The 24,605-nt window shown below is 46.7% G+C and overlaps 1 protein-coding gene across 3 annotated transcripts in view; it reads left to right on the forward strand.

Moving 5' to 3' along the window:
* DPYSL2 (dihydropyrimidinase like 2) overlaps nt 1–10,644 on the forward strand; it is a 138,455-nt gene extending 127,811 nt beyond the window's left edge. For all 3 annotated transcript variants that reach the window (XM_005562887.4, XM_045398998.2, XM_065519000.1), the window contains exons 11-14: nt 137–307; nt 4,761–4,940; nt 5,731–5,896; nt 8,095–10,644. In XM_005562887.4, the coding sequence (XP_005562944.3) occupies nt 137–307; nt 4,761–4,940; nt 5,731–5,896; nt 8,095–8,186 (609 nt within the window). In that variant the 3' untranslated portion in view covers nt 8,187–10,644. The remainder of the gene's footprint in view (nt 1–136; nt 308–4,760; nt 4,941–5,730; nt 5,897–8,094) is intronic.
* Nucleotides 10,645–24,605: the final 13,961 nt, after the last annotated feature.

Raw genomic sequence — 24,605 nt, forward strand, 5'->3', positions numbered from 1 at the left:
ATGGTTTGTGTTTCGCTTGGCACAATGCTCTTGACATCCATCTAAGCTGTTGTATCAGTAGTTCGTTATTGAAAAGTAACTTTTTAACTTGTGTCTGCTGTGTGCCTCCTGTGCACACCTGTGCTGTCTCCCTCAGGTCACTGGGAAGATGGATGAGAACCAGTTTGTGGCTGTGACCAGCACCAATGCAGCCAAAGTCTTCAACCTTTACCCCCGGAAAGGCCGCATTGCTGTGGGATCCGATGCTGACCTGGTCATCTGGGACCCCGACAGTGTTAAAACCATCTCTGCCAAGACGCACAACAGCGTAAGACCTGTTCACTGTGCAGACCCCATCCAAATGAATTACAGTCACAGAGACACGGACGGACGGAAAGCCCCAGCGTTTCTAAAAAGAACTTGCTGTGATGGGAATGCGCTTTTCCTGAGGATGTTACGATTTGCAGTTTGCTGGGAAAGGAATAGTTATTTCATTTTCTTTAGTGAGGTCAATAAGACCGTTACTCTCATAATCATTTTGGAATACCACAGCCTCTCTATCTGTAGACCTTTAGAGCCTCTAAAGTGATGTCAAAGTGCAAAGTTTCTAGAAGTCAGGCACCGCTCCATTTTCATAGTTTGGTGCGGCACCTCTCATGGCAGTACTTGGTGCAAGGGACCTCAGTGAAACAGTGAGATGTCCTCTCCTGAGATGCTCACTGGGGACTTTGATGCTCTTAAGCCATTGTTTTCTCAGGCCAGTGTCCATGCGGAAAACTGGATGACAGCCGTTCTTATTATCTTAAAGGAATTGATTGACTGACTTCTCCCTAGTAGAAGTACCCCCCAGCCATCTGATTGTTGTTTGAGGATCTGCAGCTTTGGGTATCGCTACCCTCTGGGTCTGGGCTGCAGAGCTTAGAGATGTCCTCTCTTGTTAACAGGACCCAGGGCAAGTATGTTAATGTCTTGGGCTCCTCAGCTGAGAGTGAGGGATTCGGACAAGGTCTCCAAGTGTCCTGTGATTCTGTGAGGTTAGCAGACATTAAGCAGAGGTGTTAGACACTGCGGAGTCCTCACAAGCAATATGGTATAGGCAGAAAAACTGAAGGAATATGCACAGAGGGAGAGCTTTGGAAAAGAAATGGGCCTCAGGCAGAAGCGTTTCATGTCAGGAACTCATTTGAATCTCGAAGACAGCTCAGGCCAGCGAGCACTGACACCTCCCCCACATGTCATGACAACTCAGGGCAGGTTTCTGGCATTTCTCCAGAACAGCTCTGGGACTTTGTCCTGTCCCAATCCTCTCTCATTTGCACACACAGAGGTGTTTGGGCTGCAGTGAGCTCAGGCTCAGCTCTGGCTTCTGCTGCCACCTGTGAGGACCAGGACGGTGGGTGCTTCTCAGAAGACTGTTCGAGTCTGTGTTTAAAGCTGACTTTCTCCCTCCCACACCACTCACTGGCTCAGCCTGGCAGCACAGCCTTATGGTCACACCCTCTTACAGCTCAGATCATGATTTCTTGGGTGTCCTGACTGGCTATTTTATGGTCAGGGGTCCTAGGGTCCCGCCCCATGAACCTCCCTATTCGTGTGCCTGTAACTTCACATTCTCACTGACTCTTTCATTTGACCTCAATAAAGGGACTGGTATTATTATCCCAATTTGGGAAAATAAATAAACGGAGGCTTAGAGAGCTTAAGTGACCAGTCTAATGTTACATAGCGATTTTGCGGTTGAGCCAGAATTAGAACCCAAAATTGTTCAGGACTCTTCCCTGCCAGACTGCATATGCAGCCTCTTGGTCAGACTTAGATGGGGAAAATGCTTCCCCTTTCTTGGAAGGTTGCTTCCCCCAGAGGTGCTATAAATGACTGACAGGGCTCGTTAAGACACAAATGACCTAGCTGGGGAGCTTGCATTTGGAGTTCTTAACCCAGAAGAAGAGACAGTGGGAAGGAGTGAAGATTTGGGAAGACAGATTCTGCCCTCCAGGCATTTTCACCCCAACCTACCCTGCTTTTACCTCCAGGTGACCAATGGAAGAAATGTTGACTTTCAAAGTGGTGCCCTTCCATCCTCACCTGTTTTAAAGAGCCAGCGCTAAACATGTCTGTTCATTGATCTTCTGGGGAAATGCAACTAGGAGACTTTCCCTGCATAGTACAGTGTTTCCTACCATGAGGCTAATTAGCTTTAATTCGGAGCATCTAGCTATTATCGACAGCCCTGTTGCTAAGCCTTTGATTGGATTTTCCAGGCATCTGGCCCAATGAGTAATTTTAGGTAGCCTGTGTGGAGGTAGGTTAAAAATGTCTATGCATAGTGAGTGAGGAAGCCTCCCTGCATCATGGTTTGATGGAGAGTAGGCTCTGAGTATCTGGGAATCGTGATCTGACCCTTGGACTTGTCAGTGTTAAGTCACTGAGAGTCATGGGGCTGGTTCCTCCATCTTTTAAAGATGAAAGATGGCTCCAGAGGTCATCTAGGTGCTCTTTTATAAGCAACAAGACTCAACACATGCATTGTATGAGATCTTGGATGCTGCAGGGCTGGCAAGTGTTAGCAAAGTGCAGTAAAAAGCCAGACAGTGAATGAGTGAAGATTTTCTAAATACCTGCTGTGAACCAAGTAGTGAGCTAGGTGCTTTTCTTCTTTTTATTTCATTTGATTCTCACATCAGTACTGCAAAGGGGGCCCTACTTACCCCTCACAGATGAGGAGGTGGAGGCTTAGGGGTGTGAGGGATGCGTTCAAAGTCACATAGCTGGTGAATGGCATACCTGGGGTGTGAACCCAGGGCAGATGTCTCCATGGCCGAGGCTGTGCCCATACTCTACCCAGTAGGGCACAAGAGGAAGTTGTCAGGGCATAAACTGGTAGCTGTGGAGTGATGTGGAAGAGATGGCTCTTGATCCAGGCCTTAAAGGATGACTCACACCCTTTCAAAGGTTGTTTCTGAGACGACCAGGGATGAGGCTTTTTGTATTGTCATCTTCACATACGCCTCGGGAGGGTGGCAGATGAAGAAACTGAAGCTGAGGCGGGATTAAAGTGATCTCCCCAGAGTCACACAACTTCTCAATTTTACTGTATCTGAGATGCTATCGATTTTAAGATATTCCATTAGGTTATGTACCATGATGAAAGAAAACATACCCAAGACAAGGAGTCTCATGGGAGACTGGGCCACCAAGGGCCAGCATGTGCTTATTACGGCATCTCTGGGGAGTGCATCTGCTGTGCAGACAGGGTGGCAGGAAATCTCGCAGGACTCGACCTTGGCATTGGTTGCCAAGAGGGAAAAATGTCTCCCCCAAGAATTGGAACTGAAAGTGGGTGCTTGTCCAGCCTTGTGGTCTGAATGTGAGCCGCCTGTGTGGTCCAGAACAATGTCAAGCTGAGAATTTACTGTAAAATGCCCTCAGTGGGGTTGTCCTCCAACGCAGTGGCACAAGCAAACCCATATTCCCCTAGAAGAACTTGGCTTTAGTCTAGGCCGGCAGTGCCTGCGTGGCTCTGGCTGCTGTAAGACACATTCTGACTTCAGGGATGAGTGTCTTAGAATTGACGAAAGACAATTTTAAGTCTTGGGTCTCGGGAATCCAAGTGCAGAGTCCTCTTCCCTCCCTGCTGGCGCCTCTCTGCTACGGTTCGTTTGGTAGCTTCTGCATGACTGCTTTGAGACTCAGAGCAGTGTCCTGACAGCCCTGGTGGTTGTTTTCACCCAACATTGTACGCGGGGCATTGTGCATTTCCATGCTCGATGTGAGCTGCTGAGCCGGCCGAATCCGTGTTACCAGCCGCTGCACTAAGCAGAAATGTCATGTTGAACTGCAGGGGGCTAGCACAGCTCTCTGTTCAGAGGCCAGCTCCCTGAGTGCTGATAACCTGGTCTGAACTTTCCCAGAAGCCCAGGGTGCTCTTTATGGTTGGAGCCACCTATTAATCCTCCAGTCCAGACTCAGCCACAGCCATTGGTCCCCGTGAACCAAATAGGCAGGAAGAAGCAGGAGGCATTTGGTATCTGGGAAGTAGCACTGGGTTAGCCGAAGCTGCAGGATGGAGTTTTCGATGTTAGGGTGCAATGACTCCTGTTTTCTGTTGCTTCATTACCAACCAGAAATTCACAGCCATGTGGAGACCCCACCTATTTTCCAAGAGGGCACACAGATGTGTCTCTGTTTTACCCTGAAAAACTTGAAACCAGAAGGATAGCTACATAGCTACATTGTTCTGGAAATTAACTAGCCCTCAATCATTTTATCGGAGGCATGTCTCTTCAGTGACCACAGTCCTTTCATTTAGGGACTTCAGTTTAACCACACCGCAAACAGACTGGAAAACCAGGCTAGCCAGTGGGAAAACCTACTTGTGGATGGCTCATTTCAAGATTAAATTTAGAACTTGGTCAGAGAAGGCCTTTGGAATTCAATCAGAATGGAGCTGGAGATGGTGGGAACACAGTCCCTGTTAATAGGAGGAATCATTTTCTTTATATTTGTGTAGCATTTACAAACAAGCACCCTTTCCACACAATTATTCTGTTTAATTGTCTTTCTTTCTAATGTGGAGAGGTAGGAACATTCTTTCATATTCTAGACAGGGATATGGAGACACAGCGAGTAAGTGCCTGCTGGGGTGCCCAGTTGGGACAGGATCCCCGTCTCTGAGTCTCTCTTTTGTCTTTGTGGGGTTGGGGCAGTGGGTGCCCCACTGCTGGGTGGATTGAGTCCAGCCAGAGTGGCCTGTTCTAGAGTTTACTGTGCTCTCTTCCCAGTCTCTTGAGTACAACATCTTTGAAGGCATGGAGTGCCGCGGCTCCCCGCTGGTGGTCATCAGCCAGGGGAAGATTGTCCTGGAGGACGGCACCCTGCATGTCACCGAAGGCTCTGGACGCTACATTCCCCGGAAGCCCTTCCCTGATTTTGTTTACAAGCGTATCAAGGCAAGAAGCAGGGTGAGTAGTTTTGTTCTGATGAATTTTTTGTTAAACCATGAATTAAGTTCAAGGCCACAAACATTTATTGAGCACCTTGAGACAGAATATTAAGATGAATACAGTGGATTCCAGGGATAAGAGGGAGCCTGAATTTTTTATTCCTGGCATTTAAAATACTGGAGGAGTCAGGCATGTCCACAGACAGTTCTAGCAAAGTAAGATCATGGTATATGCTACGATGAGGAGTGTGGAGTGAGGACCCAGAGGAGGGAGCCACTGCCGTAGTCAGGGAGAGTGTCATGGGGAGAGGACATTTTGAGTTGGGCTTTGAAGGTTAAGTAGGAGTTTGTCAAGTCAAAGAAGGGAGACGAGGGAATTTGATAAGAGAGTCATGAGTATAGACAATGCACAGTGTATTCAGGGCATGTGAAGCAGGAAAGAGATGGAGCTATAAGGGAATTAAAGGGAGAATGCAATTGGAAAGAAAGTTTGGGGCCAGATCTTGAACATGATACCAGATCCCCCTCACAGCATGTTTAGGGGATTCTCACAGGGTTTAAATTGAAGTGCCTTTGGGGGGAAAATGGTAAGGTGTGTTAGTTTTTGTAGAGTTAACCAGTTACCGGACCTTGTGGGGAGTTTTGGCCTGGCATTGTGGGAGCTGGCCCCACACAACACCTGTCCACCTGTCTGTAAGGAGAGCCCTCCATCCCTATATCTCACAGGCCCATCCTCCCTCCAGGAGGGTTTCTAGAGAGGTGTCCTCTGTGACTGTGGCCTAAGCTTGGGGGACTCTTGTGTTTTGCAGCTGGCTGAGCTGAGAGGGGTTCCTCGTGGCCTGTATGACGGACCCGTGTGTGAGGTGTCTGTGACGCCCAAGACAGTCACTCCAGCCTCCTCGGCCAAGACGTCTCCTGCCAAGCAGCAGGCCCCACCTGTCCGGAACCTGCACCAGTCTGGATTCAGTTTGTCTGGTAGGGTTGAGGCTTGGGGAGGGCACAGTCCTGCAGGGCCAGCTCACTGGTGCTGGCGAGGCTACAATTGCATTTGGAAAGGCCACAGAAATGGAAGTGAATGATACTCCCTTTCTCCCCAAAGTGGGAAATACAGTGGACTCAGATCACTGGAGATGTATTTTCTTTTTCTTTTATTTGAGACAGGTCTCGCCCTGTCACCCAGACTGGGGTGCAATGGCGCGATCTTGGCTCACTGCAACCTCCATCTCCCAGTTCAAGTGATTCTCATGCCTCAGCCTCCCAAGTAGCTGGGATTACAGGCGTGCACCACCATACCTGGCTAATTTTTGTATTTTTAGTAGAGACGGGGTATCACCATGTTGGCCAGGCTGGTAGAACTCCTGACTTCAGGTGATCTGCCTGCCTCGGCCTCCCAAAGTGCTGGGATTACAGGCATGAGCCACCATGCCCAGGCCAGCCCGACGTGGAGATGTATTTTCATAGTTAATGACTGGTTGGGTTTCAGAATCTTGAGATCAGTTTGTGTCACACAATGCCCATACTGTGTTTTACCTAATATATTAAGAAGACATTTGTTCGATTTGTTAGATCCATTATAAGAAAGGACATTGTGGTATTTCAGGACTTCTCTCCTGCAGTATATTGTAGTTTAGCTTGTGGAGTCTGGAGTTTCAACAGCCTAACTTCTTAGCTCAGCTCTAGCTGTGCCTCAGTCTCCTTGCCTGTAGAATGGCAATAATAGTAGTTGCTCTCCCGTGAGGTTGTTGTGAGGGTTAAATGGATTAATATATGTGTACAATGCTTAGAACAGGGCCATTTGAGAACTGTGAGTTGTATTTGCTTGGGTAATATGTGTGATATCCCCTTGGTGAGAGGAAAGGGTTCAGATTTTTACATTTCCTTACTTGAAACTTCCTTCCCATCTTTCATTTGGCCCATGACTAGAACATTCCACTCTTCGTGCTCCCTGGGCTACAGATTCCTATGGCGTATTAAAGAAATTGTTAAACCAGAGACAATTTTTTTTCTTGCTGGTTGTACAGGTTTTAAAAAGTTACCTGTATGTACCATATATGGATTACAAATTTTCAAAACATTTAAAAATAACGAACTTTAGTTTGTTGTAAGTAAAATGTGTATAATCACGTCTGTGTTATCTGATCTCTCCAGGCTATTCCAGTATAAGGTGCCATCGTTCCTCCTATTTGTGATTGTATGTGTAGGGTTAGGGGATTAGAATGCCAGAAGAAGGCTGTGTCCTCAGAAAAGCCACAGCCAATTTGACTAATCAGAACAGGGGACAGGACAGAGTCTGAGGTGTAGTGATATTTTGTATATAGTTTTACTTTCTCCAGTAATACATCCAACAGCCTTTATACAGTGTCTGATTCTTTGGCTACCTTAGGCTCATCTCCTTTCTAAAAAGTTTATTTATTTTTATTTTTAGAGATGCTAGTACCTCACTGTGTCACCCAGTACCCAGGCTAGAGTGCAGTGGTACAATCACAGCTCACTGCAGCCTCGACCTCCTGGGCTCAAGTGATCCTCCCAGCTCAGCCTCCCCAGTAGCTGGTACTACTGGCTTGTGCCATCACGCCTGGCTAATTTTAAAATTTTTCTGTAGAGATAGGCTCTCACTGTGTTGCCCAGACTGTTCTCTGGACTCAAGCAATCCTCTCACTTCAGCCTCCCAGAGTGCTGTTAGGAGGATTCCAGGCATGAGCCACCATGCCCAGCCTCCACCTCCTTACTGTAGTCTAAACTTCAGTGAGGTTTTAAGAGAAGAAAAAAGAATGTGAGGCCAGGCAGTGTGGCTCACACCTGTTATACCAGCATGCTGGGAAGCAGAGGTAGGAGGACTGCCTGAGCCCAGGAGTTTGAGACCAGCTTCAGCAATATAGCAAGACCCCTCTTTACAAAAAATTTAAAAATTAGCTAGGTGTGGGGGCCTGTGGCTGTGGCCCCAGCTTCTTGAGGGGGCTGAGTGGGAGGATGGCTTAAGCCCAGGAGGTTGAGGCTGTGGTGAGCTATGATGGTGCCACTGCACTCTGGTCTAGAAAACAGAGCTAGACCCTGTCTCCAAAAAAAAGAATGCGACTAGCACTTTTCCTCCTGAGCTGTGAGATTTCACCTTCAAGCAGGACCTTGTGTGACTGTCCTGGCCCCTAACCCATTCCTCTCTTCTCTCCCTCCAGGTGCTCAAATTGATGACAACATTCCCCGCCGCACCACCCAGCGTATCGTGGCGCCCCCCGGTGGCCGTGCCAACATCACCAGCCTGGGCTAGAGCTCCTGGGCTGTGCCGTCCACTGGGGACTGGGGATGGGACACCTGAGGACATTCTGAGACTTCTTTCTTCCTTCCCCTTTTTTTTTTTTAAGAGCCTGTGATAGTTACTGTGGAGCAGCCAGTTCATGGGGTCCCCCTTGGGGCCCCACACCCCATCTCTCACCGGGAGTTACTGATTTTGCTCATCCACTTCCTTACACATCTATGAGTATCACACCCAAGCCTACCCACCAAGCTCATACACGGAACCACACCCAACACTCAGACATGCGAACAAGCAGCCCCCAGCGAGGGTCTTCTTCGCCTTCAACCTCCTAGTGTCCGTTAGCATCTTCCTTTTCATGGGGGGAGGGAAGATAAAGTGAATTGCCCAGAGCTGCCTTTTTCTTTTCTTTTTAAAATTTTTAAGAAGTTTTTCTTTGTGGGGCTGGGGAGGGGCTGGGGTGGGAAAGAGTTTTTTTTTTTTTTTTTTTAAATACTAAATTGGAACATTTAACTCCATATTAATACAAGGGGTTTGAACTGGACATCCTAATGATGCAATTACGTCATCACCCAGCTGATTCTGGGTGGTTGGCAAACTCATCGTGTCCGTCCTGAGAGGCTCCAAAATGCCCACATCACCATTCCGTAGTCTTCAGGGTCAGCTGTTGATAAAGGGGCAGGCTTGCTTTATTGGCCTAGATTTTGCTGCAGATTAAATCCTTTGAGGATTCTTTTCTCTTTTACCATTTTTCTGCGTGCTCTTGCACTCTCTTTCTCTCTCTAGCTTTTTAATTCATGAATATTTTCGTGTCTGTCTCTCTCTCTCTCTCTGTGTTTCCTTCAGCCCTCGTCTCGGAGACAGTGTTTTCCTCCCCTGCCCCGTTATCTTTTCACCTCCCAGGTCTACCATTTCATGGTGGTCATGGGGTCTGCCTAAAGGATTTGAGCGTTTGCCATTGCGAGCAGAGTGCTGTGTCATCCTAGTCCATGTGGGACTGGTGCTACCCACCCGCCATCATGAGGACGTGTGCTAGTGTGTGGGGTCCTGGCCAAGTGCAGGAATGGGCCATGCTGTCTCACCCATAGTATCACACGTGGAACCGCAGACAGGGCCCAGAAGCTGAAGAGCTCTGAGGCTGCAGAACCAGAGAGATTTTCCTCTGTGCAGTGCTATCTGGCTAAAGTCACGGTCAAACCTAAACACCGAGCCTCAATAACCCAAGCGAGCCAACCAAAGTCACCAGTTCGGAAGTGCTAAGCTAATAGGAGTCTGACCCGAGGGCCTGCTGCTTCCTGGTTAAGTATCTTTTGAGATTCTAGAACACATGGAAGCTTTTCACTTTTGGGGAAAAAGCAGATTTTTTTCTTCTCCAATTATTTCAAAAGACACACTACATAGAAGGAAGCCCTATAAACTCAAAAAATCCTTGGGAAACTTAAAGTCCATTCTACTTTGCAAGAGCAATGTGTTTTATGAACAATAGGTTACATCAGAACTGCAGTGGGTGGGGGGGAACCTTACAAATTGAACACATGGCCCCCTTAGAGACCACAGGTGATGTCCGTCTCCATCCTTCCCTCTCCTTTTCTGTCACCTTTCCCCCTAGCTGGCTCCTTTGGACCCACCCCTGTCCTTGCTGACTTGTGTTGCATTGCATTCCAAACGTGTTTACAGGTTCTCTCAAGCAATGTTGTGTTTGCAGGCTTTTCTAAAAACCAAATCTGCTTTTTGTAAAGCGTAAAAACATCACAAAGTAGTTCATTCCATCACCACCCTTGTCTCTCTACACATTTTGCCTTTGGGGTTCTGGTTGGGGTTTTGGGTTTTTTGTTGTTGTTGTTTATTTGTTATTTTAGAGGTAAATTGCACTTTTGAAAAAATAATTGGTTGACTTAATATATTTGCTTTTTTTTTCTCACCTGCACTTAGAGGAAATTTGAACAAGTTGGAAAAAAACAATTTTTGTTTCAATTCTAAGAAACACTTGCAGCTCTAGTATTCACTTGGGTCTTCCTGTTTTTCCTGTACCAGGTCATGGTCATTTTTGGTTGTTTTGGTTGTTTTCTTAAAAAACAATTTAAAACCTGAAGATTTCTGCAGGCTGTGTAAGCATGTTTACCTGTTGGCTTGCTTTGTGTGTCTGTTAAATGAATGTCATATGTAAATGCTAAAATAAATCGACAGTGTCTCAGAACTGAATAACTGCAGTGACTTGATGCTCTAAAACAGTGTAGGATTTAAGAATAGATGGTTTTTAATCCTTGAAATTGTGATTGTGACCCATGAGTGGAGGAACTTTCAGTTCTAAAGCTGATAAAGTGTGTAGCCAGAAGAGTACTTTTTTTTTTGTAACCACTGTCTTAATGGCAAAATAATTATGGTAAAAAACAAGTCTCGTGTTTATTATTCCTTAAGAACTCTGTGTTATATTACCATGGAACGCCTAATAAAGCAAAATGTGGTTGTTTCAGGGGTGTGTCTGTATTGAGATGTTCGGGAGGCGGCTGTTTGGCTTGGGCCTTCAACCAGACTTTCCCTCCACAAGCATTCACGGAGCCCTCGGCTTCAGTTTTGTGCATATACCAATTCAAGAGTTTTCACTCCATGTCACAGGCTGCTATGTCCGGGCCACGGGATTCTAATTCTCAGCAAAGATGTAGCCTGCGGGTGTGTGGCAAGCCAAGTGTCAGAAATCCACACACTCCATCCTGCAGAGGCCTCCAGAATCAAGCTGCATACCGAAGCTTGAAACTGGGAATGGGGTGGGACCATATACTTTCACGAGGGTGACCCCTCTGGGCTCTCTGCTTCCTTCCAGCTTGTTTACCCTGGAAAATCCTCCAGCTTGAAAGATAAGAGGCAGGTGTGTTGGCCCTTACCCACACTTCGGTCTGGAAGCTTTTGGGAAACCAGGTTATAAAGGCTTGGTCTTCCACTTTCATGCAAATGTCAAGAATGCACTTTGGCCAGGAGCCCCGCCCACCCCAGCAGGCCAGATGCTTGGTTTCCGTGGTTACCCTGATAACTGGCACTCACATTATTGATTTTGAGAACAGTGAATGAAGAGAGTGTGTGCCTTGGGCCCCCCAGGCCCATCATAGGGTTGATGAAGTCATTAACTTTTTTTCCCTTCCTCCTCTTTTCCCTTCCTCTTCCCCTCTATTTTTTTTTTTTTTTTTCTTTTGAGACAGGATTCCACTCTGTTGCCCAGGCTTCAGTGCAGTGGCACGATCTTGGCTCACTGCAACCTTGACCCCTTGGGCTCAAGCGATCCTCCCAGCTCAGCCTCCTGAGTAGCTGGGACTACAAGTTGCACACCACCATGCTCAGCAATTTTTTGTTTGTTTGTTTGTTTTGTAGAGACAGGGTTTCACCATATTGCCCAGGCTGGTTTTGAACTCCCGGGCTCAAACAGTTCACCCACCTCGGCCTCCCAAGGTGCTGGGATGATAGGTGTGAGCCACTGCAAACAGCCCATTTTTGTTTTCTGTCTAGCCCTGTCCAAACAGGATATGAGGTGATTTATACAAATATATATACAATGCCACAGTTTATCAATAAAAAGTGTTTGGGTGAAGGGAAAATAAGAGCAAGGAAAATAAGATAAGGCCTTGGTGGAGTTAGTGTGCAACACCTGCCATGAGGCTGTAAACTTGTTAGGGAACTCCGAGTGTCCTGGCAACACGTACACAAAAGGGAAGTATGGCCACTTACACACTTACCGTGACCAGAAGGTAAAGAAGATAAATGAGTCCTTCATAAGGCATACAGCAAATCCTGGGTCCTCCCTGGGAACCACAGTGTTGGGCGTCTGGGGCTGGCTCTTACCTGCCTGTCACTGTCACTTCATGCTGATGGCAGAGCACTGTGAACCAGTCAAATCGAGTCTGTCCACACAGAAGGGACAAAAAGTCTCACCTTAACATTGATGGGACCTGGGACAAGAGTTAACATGAAGTCTACAGCCTATCCTCCTATTCTCATACTGGCTTTATCCCACACCAAGACGGGCCTCATGCCCAGGCCTGCAGACACTGCAGCCCACGTGCCCAAGTTCCGCCCAAGCCTAGCAAACAGCTGCCCTGTGAGGTGTCCATAGCAGCTGTGAGGTCTTCCCTCCAAAGAACAGAGCCAGCACAGAGTCCGTCTTAGGTCCCTTTGAGCAGGGACCTAGGTACCAAAGCTGGCCTGGAAGGGCTCTGGTTGGGAACATCTCACTGACCCTTGGAAACTCCTCACTCTCTGGTGAAAGGCCTGCTGGAGGGGGCCCAGAGAGAGGGCTTCTATAGGTAGACCAGCCTCGAACTCCTGGGCTCAAGGAAGCCTCCCACCTCAGCCTCTCAGTCTCCAGAATAGCTAGGACTATAGGTGCATCCACCACCACTCCTGTCATTTTTTTTTTTTTTTTTTGTAGAGCTGAGGTCTCACTCTGTTACCCAGGCTGGTCTTGAACTCCTGTTCTCAAGCTATCCTCCTGCCTTGGCTTCCCACATGTTTTTAATGACTATTCTGCTCTGTCTTAGAAAGCTCCTGTTTAGAAGGGTGTGGGCAAAGGGGATGCGGAGTGTTAGAGAATAAGACCGAGCAGGTAGGCAGGCCCACGGGAGAAAAATGTGGGCAAATGAGAGCTTTGCAGAAAAGAGTACAATGACCTCAGGAAGCCAACACAAATTTGGAAATAGTGAGGCTCTGGATAAGAAGAAATGAAAAAGCCTACAAAATACACAAGAGGAGGAGTCAGGAGAAAAATGGCCTCGAGGAGGACGAGACAGGTAAAGGAAAGCAATAATCTGAGTCCTTTACATTTTTTGTTTTTGTTTTTTGTTGTTGTTTTTTCTTGAGACGGAGTCTTGCTCTGTCACCAAGCTGGAGTGCAGTGGCACGATCAGCTCACTGCAACCTCTGACTCCTGGGTTCAAGCAACTCTCCTGCCTCAGCCTCCCGAGTAGCTGGGAATAGAGGCGTGCACCACCACGCCCAGCTAATTTTTTGTATTTTTAGTAGAGACGAGATTTCACCGTGTTGGCCAGGATGGTCTCCATCTCCTGACCTCGTGATCCGCCCGCCTCGGCCTCCCAAAGTGCTGGGATTACAGGCGTGAGCCACCGCGCCCGGCCAAGTTATAATTTGTAGATAAGATCTGAGAAAATTGTGTTGATTTGGCAAAAAAATTACAAATGTGTGTTTATACACAAATGTATATATGTGTGTATATGTAATTTTTATAAGGGTCTCAAAAGAGTAAATAAAAGAATGTCTGAAAATTCTTTGGGGAGGGAAAAAGGGACCTAGGCATAAATGCGTCATCATTTTACTAAGCCTTGGTATCAGGACAGGGCTGGGGCAGACGAGAAGACAACAGGCTGGCAGTGAGGGTCTTGTTGAGGCCATGAGGCATGGGGCCTCCACTCAGGATAGAACCTGAGGGGCCGGTGGGAGGAGCACTGGCAGGTTGACAAAGACCAAACATAAGGGCTTATAAACTTTCACGATTCAAACAACTTATTACATTGAGGTTATTCACGTGATTAGCTTTGGCAGCTACACCTCATCCCTGCCAGGGGTCACACACAGTCCTCATCCTAACAAATGTCCCTGCACCACACAGGACCATGCAGCCAACCTGGCAGGTGAACGGGAACCGGGTTGGGGTCACAGAGGATGAAGGCGAGGTCTCCCCTAGCCGTGACCTTGCCCAGTACTAGCTTTTTGCAGCTTTATCCTGTGACTCTTGGGACCCCAGGGACCCTGGAAAACCCAGTGCGAACCCCTCAGGAAGAAGTGGGCAGGGAGGGTTGAACTCCCTGTTTCGCTGTCCACAGCTCCTTCAGGATCAATGCCTCCTCCTCGGAGGCCAGATGTGCCGTGGCCTTGACACTGAGGCTTCCCATTACTGGCTGGCATGTCTCTGGATATTTTCCTGTCCCTCCAAAGCTGTCCCTGTAAGTCCTCGTTGAGCCTCTCCCCAGGGGACCCAGGGAAGTGGCCTACTGGGTTCAACTTCTCCGTAGGGCTGAGCTCCCTCTGCTGGAGATATGCACCTCTTACCTTTTTGTTTGTTTGTTTGTTTTGAAACAGGGTCTCTGTCGCCCAGGCTGGAGTGCAGTGGCGCGATCTCAGCTCACTGCAACCTCCGCCTCCTGAGTTCAAGCAATTCTTCTGCCTCAGCCTTCCAAGTAGCTGGGACTACAGGTGTGCGCCAACATGCCTAATTTTTTTTTCTTTCTTTTTTTTTTTTTTCTTTAAGGAAAGACAGGGTTTCACCATGTTGGCCAGGCTGGTTTTGAACTCCTGACCTCAAGTGATCCACCTACCTCAGCCTCCTAAAGTGCTGGGATTACAGGCATGAGTCACTGCCCCCGGCCTCACCTCTCACCTTTTATTATGGATTCCAGCAGTCAGTGAGGAAAGCACCGCATGCTAGTCCAGGACTGCAACATCTTTTGGTTCCATCCAAGACCCCATCTCTCAGGAGAACAAGGAGAAACTATGAGAATCCATGCCCAGGCCCAACTGCCTAGAGACAGAGAGAAGGGCTCTCAGCCCAGTCCCCGACTCTGGCCACTTTTCTCACCCACTCCCTCCCACTGCGCCCACTTTTGACGTCCTGCACCGCCAGTTTCTTGTCCTCTCAGTCTTCTGGCCTAAGCCTCCCACTAGCCTGTCCTCTGCACCCCACCAGGACCTCATGGCAGGTGCTTCAACTCTCTCACGAGTTCCCTCAGTTTCCTCGAACCCACGTCTTCCCACTGTGAAACCAAGAGGCGAATCCGACGAGGTGCCCCGCAGTCAGCCTGCCCTGCTTGATTCGGTCACTTGCATATTGTTCCTTTTTTCCACAGGTAGCTGAAGGCTGCACTGCAGAACGCTGGAACTTAATCCTGCTGGCTTCCTTAAGGATAACATTTATATGTCACCATGGTAACGGCTGCTGAAGTTATTTTTCAGGAATCTGGGGCTGCTCCTGTCCAGTTCAAACCAGCCGAAATCACCTACTGACCCTTCAACTGGGCCTCTGCAAGTGCCTGAGAGGTGGCTTTTTGATGTCAGAAGGACAAAAACTCCATCCTCAGATATGCTAACACCACCATTTCTGAACATGCGTTCAGTGAAGCGCCATGAACCCCAATGACACTTGTGCAGAGCACTAATTATTTCATCTCCCCCATTACCAGTCACCTCTGCCTATGCCTTAGACCATCCCACTTCGCTAACCCACACATATCCCTAAGCCTTATTTTGGGGAAGTGGATTTGAGAGCTATTCTCCCGCCTCCTGACCAGGCTGCCTTGTGAATAAATCTTTTCTCCTTTGCCAAACCTGCTGTCACAGTGATTGGTTAACTGCTCAAGGGCAGAACCAACCTGGTCAGTGTCAACTGTACCTGTAGAACAACTCCACCAGCCATAGTAGGTTGCAGCTCCTGCCTGCTCTGTCTTAATCCAAAGCACTAACTCCAAAGGACAGGGACAGCGCGTACAGCAAAGAACCTTCCGACTCTTACTGGATTACTCCCTGGTGCTAGACCTGTTGTGCCAGACCATGAGGAATGGGAATTCATGCCCCAGCCCCAGGCCCTGGCCTCCCTCCTGGCCATGGCTAAATTCTGTGAGGCCCCAGTGCCACTGTGCAAAGGGGCTCTGGAAACCCAGTGATTGCACCTTGTCTTGTATTCTCAGTTGTCACCTACATATTGTCCTTCTGGGCATCTGTCCTCCTCTGTGCTCTTTCCCCTCGACAAAACCTCCCACTCTCAAACTCTCTCTGTGTGTTTTGTGATCAATAAATGCACTCACATTATTCCATAAACTCCCATCTTCACCGACTATTCGCTCCCACTTCTTTGCCTTAAAAATGCCCTGATCTTCTTTTCTAAGACATAATTTTGTCCTTAGTCCTCACCGTGGAGATTTCTCTGCATCTCACTGTCCACATTCTTCAGGGCAGGGGAGAATGACGTGTTGCTCAAGCCTCCATCCTTCCTTTATCCTCTGCCGTCTGGTTATACCACTCTAACACTCTGCACCCGGCTGTTATCTACTGACGTCGAGGGAGCTGCTTCTCATTCATGGAAGACTTTGGTATCAAACCATGGCATAGGTTTCCTCTCCATCCTGCCTCTCACCATCAATAGAAGTTATTAATACTTCAATACTTATTAAAAGGTGGATCACCCAGTCAGTAGCCTTTTAATGTTGTGATGCATTATTTATTTATTTAATTTTTTAGATGGAGCTTTGCTCTTGTCGCCCAGACTGGAGTGCAATGGTGCGATCTTGGCTCACTGCAACCTCCGCCTCCCGGGTTCAAGCAATTCTCCTGTCTTAGCCTCCCAAGTTTACAGGGATTACAGGCGCAGTAATTACAGGTGAGTTTACAGGGAGTACAGGGAGCTGGGATTACAGGTGCCCGTCACCATGCCTGGCTAATTTTTGTAGTTTTTAGTAGAAATGGGGTTTCACCATGTTGGCCAGGCTGGTCCTGAACTCCTGACCTTAGGGAATCCACCCACCTTGGCCTCCCCAAGTGCTGGGATTACAGGCATAAGCCACTGTGCCCAGCCTTTTGTTGTGATGCATTCTCTATGATGTCTCAGCTATCCATTCCCTGGGCTGTTTTATTCCCCGAGATGTTTGATTTGCTGAAATCACGCATGCAGGCACCTCACTCTCTGTCAGCTCACCAGTCCTGCTGGGTTTGTTTGTTCAAGCACTTCCACTATGACTGTGCTTTGGCAGCCACAGGACCTCTTGTCGTTGTCCCCTCCGTGTTCCCCCTGCTCACCAGCTTCCTCCTGTCTTCTCTTTCTGACCTCCTTGGATTCCATGGGATATCATTTCATTCACTCTCTTACCAAGAGCCCAATCCCTTGGCCCTTTGTCTTTCCATTGTCTCTTTGTCAAACCGCAGTCATAGATGAACCCAACTGTTCTCCACTCTAGCTCGGGCATGAACCACAGAGTTCTGCCTGAGAAAATGGCAGAACTTGGCAGGTTGTTCTCATGACAAAATCATGGTCACTGACTTCAACTTAACACTGTGCCCTGAACATGTCCCAGGAATCCTACTGTGTTTTCTTCATAGGTGCGGTTCTACTCTCTATATTTTGAATTTCTGTCCCTCTTTTCCTCATGTCTCCCTCGGGAGATGTCCTCGCCTCCCACTTTATGAGGCAGATGTAAACCACCAAGTAGAAATGTCTTCAATACCCCTCGATCAGGGATAGAACTATCTGCAGCAACCCCCACCAAACCTGTTCTCTCCAATTCCACCTGTTATCCAAGTCAGAGCCTCTACCTGTGCCAGCTGCTCCCACCTTCTCAGAAAAACTTCTTATCTTTATCTTCAGTCCATTCAGCACCTGTCTCTACTGGCTCCTGGCTCATTTTATCAACATGTAAGCATCTTTGAAAATCTTTTTTTTCTTTTTAAATCTTTTTTTTTTACCAAAAGCTCTCTGCTGATACTGGTGTTTTTTTTAAAAAAAATTTATTTTATTTATTTTTTTTAATCTCCTCTTCAGAGCTAGTTTTCATGGATGAGGTGTTTACACTTACTGGGTCCATTTTTCCACCTCCCATTTACCACTTAAGCTATTCAAATCCGGAATAACCACAAAACGACCTTCCTGTTACTAAATCCAAAGAACATTTTCCATCTTTATCTTTTTTTTTTTTTTTTTTCTGAGATGGAGTATCGCTCTGTTGCCCAGGCTTGAGTGCAGTGGCCGGATCTCAGCTCACTGCAAGCTCCACCTCCAGGGTTTACACCATTCTCCTGCCTCAGCCTCCCGAGTAGCTGGGACTACAGGCGCCCGCCACCTCGCCCGGCTAGTTTTTTTGTATTTTTTAGTAGAGACGGGTTTCACCGTGTTAGCCAGGATGGTCTCGATCTCCTGACCTCGTGATCCGCCTGTCTCGGCCTTCCAAAGTGCTGGGATTACAGGCTTGAGCCACCGCGCCTGTCCTTCCATCTTTATCTTACCTGGCCTTTTATGGCACTTGATACAGTTGACTTCTCGCTTCTTTTTTTTTTTTTTCTTTGATTTTCATGTCACTGGTCATACTTTCTTCCTGTCTCTCTAATGATTTGTCAGTGTTCTTTGCCAACCCTTTCCTCTCTAGTAAATTCAATATTTGGAGTCCTTTGGGGCTCTGTCCTTTGGCCCTTCTATTTCACTTCACTCTACATCTCTTCCTAAGCATTTTCTTCTACTTTCACAGCTCTTTTCATCCGTGCGAATGACTCCCAAAAGGTCACTAGGTGATAATGACCTCTCTTCCAAGGTCAAACCCACATATTCCCACCTGCTATTCAAACCTCAGTTGCGTGGTTTATGGTCACCCCGAACACATGTGAAATATGAAACTCTTTGTCTTCTTTCCTTCACCAATCTGCTTCAACTTTAGTGTTTTATAAAGTGGAGAGCACAAGCCATTCAGTTATTCTAAACCAAGAATCTAGTGGTCATCTTCAATCCGTAGCTATCCTTCACTCATTCTATGTAAAGTATCTCCGAGGTCCATTCATTCTGCCTCTTCACTAGTTCTCAAGTCTATCATCTTTTCTCTGTTCTTACTATTATTGTTCCTCCTGCTCCTCTGCTGTTACTTTCAACTACCATTTCCTAGATAACTAAAGACACTCTTAAATGGTTTTATTGCACCCATTTCTGTTTGTTTTGTTTAATTTTTTTTTTTGAGATGGAGTCTCACTCTGTTGCCCAGGCTGGAGTGCAATGGTGCAATCTCGACTCACTGCAACCTCTGCCTCCCAGGTTCAAGCCATTCTCCTGCCTCAGTCTCCCAGGTAGCTGGGACTACAGGCACCTGCCACTACGCCCTGCTAATTTTTTTTTTTTTTTGTATTTTTAGTAGAGATGGGATTTCACCATGCTGTCCAGGCTGGTCTCGAACTCCTGACCTCAAGTGATCCACTCGCCTCGGCCTCCCAAAGTGCTGGGATTATAGATGTGAGCCACTGCACCTGGCCTGTTTTGTTTTAAGTTTTATTGGTTGAGGTATAAAGACAAAACATTGTGCAGGTTTAAGGGTACAATACAATGAACTTTCTAGATGTATGTACCCATGTAAACAGTACCCCCAATTAAGATATAGAACATTTCCTTCACCTAGTAAGTTCCTTGTATGTCTTTCCAGTCAATCCCTACCACAATAATTCTAGATCCGTTCTGGGGTAACCAACTTTCTGATTGCTAGGCCATAGTTTAGTGTTGTCAGTTCTAGAATTAGCAGTTTATTTTTCACCATGTAAATTCCAGCTCAGGAGCCTCCTCTCCCTTGTGTGTCTTTTCTCAAAGTGCTAACCATGACTCTGGCTCTTTCCATTCTCAGAAACCACTGTCCTCAACACACGGCCTTCAGCATCACCAGAAGAGGAAGAGAGACAGAGATGTTTTTAGGACAGGTTTGGAAATACGCTCATCATTTTCGCTTACCTTCCATTGGTCAGAACTCACTTCATCATCCACCAACGTGCAAATGGCTTGGGAAATATAGGCTTCCTGTGTGCCCAGGAGGAAAATGAAATTGCCTGGTTAACACTGAGCATTGTCTCTATCACAATAGTGGAGGGGTGATTCCCCAAAGGAAAACTGGTGTGAAAGAACTGTCAGAGGTGTTCGAACCAGAGCGACTTCATCTTGAATAAGGGCTGGGTAAAATGAGGCTGAGACCTACTGAGCTGCATTCCCAAGAGGTTAGGCATTCTAAGTCACAGGATGAGACAGGACGTTGGCACAAGGTACAGGTTACAAAGACCTTGCCGATGAAAGGATGTGGTGAAGAAGCCAGCCAAAACCCACCCAAACCAAGATGGCAACAAAAGTGACCTCTGGTCGTCTTTATTGCTCATTATACGCTAATTATAATGCATTTGCATGCTAGAAGACACTCTCACCAGTGCCATGACAGTTTACAAATGCCATGGCAACATCAGGAAGTTACCCTCTATGGTCTGAAAGGGGGAGGAGCCATCAGTTCCGAGAATTGCCCAACCCGTTCTCGGAACTCATGAATAATCCACCCCTTGTTTAGCATATAATCAAGGAATATAAAATACAAAAATAGCCAACCAGCAGCCCGCGAGGCTTCTCTGCCTGTGGAGTAGCCATTCTTTAATCCTTTACTTTCTTTCACTTTACAGACTCTCTCTGAATTCTTTTTTTGCGAGAGGTCCAAGAACCCTCTCTTGGGGTCTGGATCGGGACCCCTGTCATAACCACTGATAGGACGCAACCCAGAGAATAATAAAGAAAATCTTGCACGAGATGTATTTATAATGAGCTGATTCAGTAAGACTGAGTTACTTCTTAAAATAGACTGAGGCTGAGAAGACATTTGTGGGCAGGGTTACACATCTTTGTATATTTCCACGTCAGCACGCATGGATGCTGGGCAGAAAACACTACTGATGTCACTCCCTTTGTAACCGCCAACGAGTTCCCCCTGCCCGCAGGACAAAGACCACAACACTGCAGTAAAGAGTTTAGTTGATGAAAGGCTGGCCACACTGATACGGGAGCTAGAAAGAAGTTATTTAGGCAGATACTGAGGGGAAAAGAGTCCTTGGCAGGGCTTCCTTTCTAACAAAAAGCAGCCCAAGAAATTATTTTTTCCTAACTAAAAGTAACCTGAACAATCGAGCTGCAAATATAGATAAGCAAGCTGGAAGTTTGCACGGGGGAATGCCGGCAGCTGCGTCAATATAAAAGGGCGACCTGGGAACCAGGCATATCCAACATGGAGGCGCCATCTTCCCTTTTCTTTGTTACCGCTTGTACAGTAAAGACAGAGGCAACACGGCACAGGCCAAGTAGAGAACCTAACTGCATAATTAAAGATTAGGGCGGAGGCAGCTAGCTTTTCTCGCCCTATGCAAATAGCACACACGGTCTAACCAATCTTTCATGCCCTATGTAAATCAGACTCCGCCTCCTCAAGCTCATCTATAAACCCCCCTGCATTTCACCGCGGACTGGAAAACTCGTTCGGGATCTCTCTCTCTGCAGCAGAGAGAGCTATTCTTTCTTTTACCTATTAAACTTCCGCTCTCGGCTGGGCGTGGTGTCTCAGGCCTGTAACCCCAGCACTTCGGGAGGCCGAGGCCGGCAGATCATGAAGTCAGGAGATACAGACCATCCTGGCCAACATGGTGAAACCCCATCTCTACTAAAAATTCAAATATTAGCCGAGCGTGGTGGCTCGCCTGTAGTCCCAGCTACTCGGGAGACTGAGGCAGAATGGCTTGAATCCGGGAGGTGGAAGTTACAGTGAGCCCAGATCGCACTACTGCATTCCAGCCTGGTGACAGAGCGAGACTCCATCTCTACAAACAAACAAACAAACAAACAAACGGAAACACTTCCGCTCTCAACCTCACTCTGTGTCTGCCTCCCAGTTTTCTGTGGCTGTGAGAAAACGAATCTCGGGTACCACCCCAGACAACGAAGCTGCTTCAGCAATATATGGGAGACAGAATTGTTGCTCAAATTAATCTCATTGAAGTCTTGTAGGTTAGGGGTCTTTCAAAGGCAGCTTGGGGAAAGGGGTGGGGGTGGCTAGACAATGGGTGCTTGCTGCTGATTGGTTGGGCTGGAGATAAAATCACAGGGACTCAAAGCTGCCTTTTGAGCTGAGTTGCTTCTGGGTGGGGCCACAGGAGCAGCTGGCAGGTCCAGGTTGAGTCGGGGTGTCAGACATACAAAATACCTGAAAAGACATCTTAAAAGGCCATTCTACAATAGTGATGCTATTTGCAGGAGTAATTGGGGAAGTTACATATCTTAAGTGACCTCTGGAATAATGACTGGCAATCCTTTATGTCTAGACCTTAGCAGAATTCAGGTTCCTCTCCTCTTCCTAGCCCTATGGTCTCTCATTAGCTTTACATAGGTGGCTGAGTTTTAAGGAAGGGCTATTATCATTTAAACCATAAACCAAACGTCTCCCAAAGTTAGCTTGGCAGCTTGAACGCTAAAGGCAAGAGGGGAACTAGCTGGATCAGATTTCCCTCATTGCCACAGTTTTCTCACTGATACGATTTTTGAAAAGGCGGTTTCATCTTCAGATTAATTACAAGATTATGTACAAGGTCCAAGTGTTCCCCCACTAGATGATGATCTTAACACTTTCATTTTGTGAAAACTGCAGAATAGATTCCCAAAGTGTTGCAGTTATTTATGCCAGGCTCCATGGATTCTAGCTGCATTTGAAGGCTCCCTGGCTCATGGCCTCAGCTCCTGACTCAATAGTCCTCAGTGTTTCATTCATAAATTCATAAATTTGAGACTGTCTCAAAAAAAAAATTCTGATTGGTGTTGTGATAGGCTATAAACCACAAGATACATAATTAGGAGGATGCAGCTAACTGTGGGGATGAGAAAGACTTTCCAAAGAGTTCTCAAGCCTTCGTGAAATTGAATAAAGACAAAAACGGAAGTCTGAGACTACAGAGCAATGACCCACAGGCCTGTTCCACATGTGTGTTGGGCCCAGTTCATCTCCAGGGGCACTGATCTGGTCCTTGAACGTCAGTTTTTTATGTAAACTGTTTGAGGACCAAGGTGTGTGTGGATCTGTTGTTCATTCCCTGATGAGCTGATAGTGATAGTGAGTTCTATCAGTTTTTAGCGGCTTATTTGCAGATCTGATCTTACTGAAATGTTCTAAAGTTCACAGAGGGCTACTCCATTGGGATTATTATTACTCTTTCTCTCCCTCATTCCTTGTTCTCCATCTTCCCCTCCACATCCCACCCTGCCATGCGGGTTCCAGCCATTCCCAAATGAGTATTCTGTCCTTCAGAGGTCCTTATTTAGAAAAATAGTCATTGGCCTGGTTGCCTTTAAATGTTCAATTCCACTTTCGTAAGGGGCCCTGTCTGCTCTTGCTCCTTTCCTCCTAGATGACAAGAGTTAGGATAATATGGTGACCTAATTAATGCTAGTCTTGGCTGACAAAGTATTTGTCCCTCAGTTTGGAACGAAATCTATGAAAAGTCTACCTCTGGCGGCTTAGCATAGTTTTTCCAGTAGGTGGCAGCAGTGCACAAGCTGTGTCAGAGCAAGTTCACAAAACGCAATATCCGTTCCTAAGCAAGAAGAGGACAGAATGCAGTATCTGTTCCTAAGCAAGCACCCAGCCAGCTGTATCTGGATGTGGACCTGCATTCTGTCCATGAGAAGACCAACGGGTGACTCTGAGTTTAGACAGTTATATATTAATACATAATGGTGTGTAGATTTAGCAAGTGGCACTAAAAAAGTTGATTATTAGGGGCCACAATCTCAGATCCCCTTATTAAGTAAATTGGTTTTCCTGATAGAGGCGCCCTGTGTTCTGATAGCGTTTGTGTGGCAGAGCTGACTGCAAGGAGACAAAGGCTTGCTGGGGCTCTCATAGGATGGTACTGTGCTGGAGTGGGCTATGTACAGTATGATGACGCCAAGGCTGCAGGGAGCGAACTTGCAGGTGTCTGGTGGTATAAGTCGGGCACAGGAAGATTGTTATTTACACAGGAGGGCTGTGTGTCCTGGACCATGAAGAAAGGCAGACTTGTAGCTTATTTTCTTCTTTTTGTTTTCCCGTGCTTCCACCAGCCTGACTTTTTCCCTAATTAGGATTTCGCAGCTTGCAGCGTTGTCAAATTAGCTAACCGGATACAATAGGAGTCAGGCTCTCATTCCCTCTTGCAGCCTGTTTTGGTGCGTCATGTTAAAATCCTGTAGTTAGAGTCTCTCCCTCTCTTTCTCTCTCTCTCTCTCTGTCAACAGAGGCACTGTAAATTACCAGTGATTGGTAAAATTTGTCATCATTCTTTATCTCCTTCCCTCCTGTCCCTGAGTTTGGCTCTCGTACCCAAGCCTGGCTTTCGTGTCACACTGGATGTATGGGGAATGAGGCTCGGCACTGTCACTGCATTTGTGTTATTTCGTCTGATCAGTGTTTTGATGAACTATAAACCACAAGTACTCAAGGGATCCCCCTGCCTCAGCCTTCTGGGATTACAGGTATTATGATACCTGAAATAGGTAATATGTTAGCTGCCTACATACTATTCATGCTAATTCATTTATCTGTACTAATTAAGACTTAGCACCTTAGGTGAACGGAACATAGGCCAAACAAGTTTTTTAAAATAACTATTTAAAACAAAACAAAAGTAATGTATGTTAAATGTAAGAACATACTTAAAAAGTAAAGCGCACAAAGGAAGGAATACATTTTGTTCATCTTTTGTTTATTTTTAGTTGGGTTGTTTGTTTTATTACTGTCAATTTTGGGAAGTTTTTAAAGTGTTCTGGATTCAAGTTTCTATCGGATAAATGCCTTTTGAGTTAAATATAGGGAAAACATTCAGTCTTTTAGTGTTAAATATGATGTTAGCTGTAGGATTTTTGTAGATAAGCTT

The sequence above is a fragment of the Macaca fascicularis genome, chromosome 8, assembly GCF_037993035.2.
Source record: "Macaca fascicularis isolate 582-1 chromosome 8, T2T-MFA8v1.1".
Lineage (NCBI taxonomy): Eukaryota > Metazoa > Chordata > Mammalia > Primates > Cercopithecidae > Macaca > Macaca fascicularis.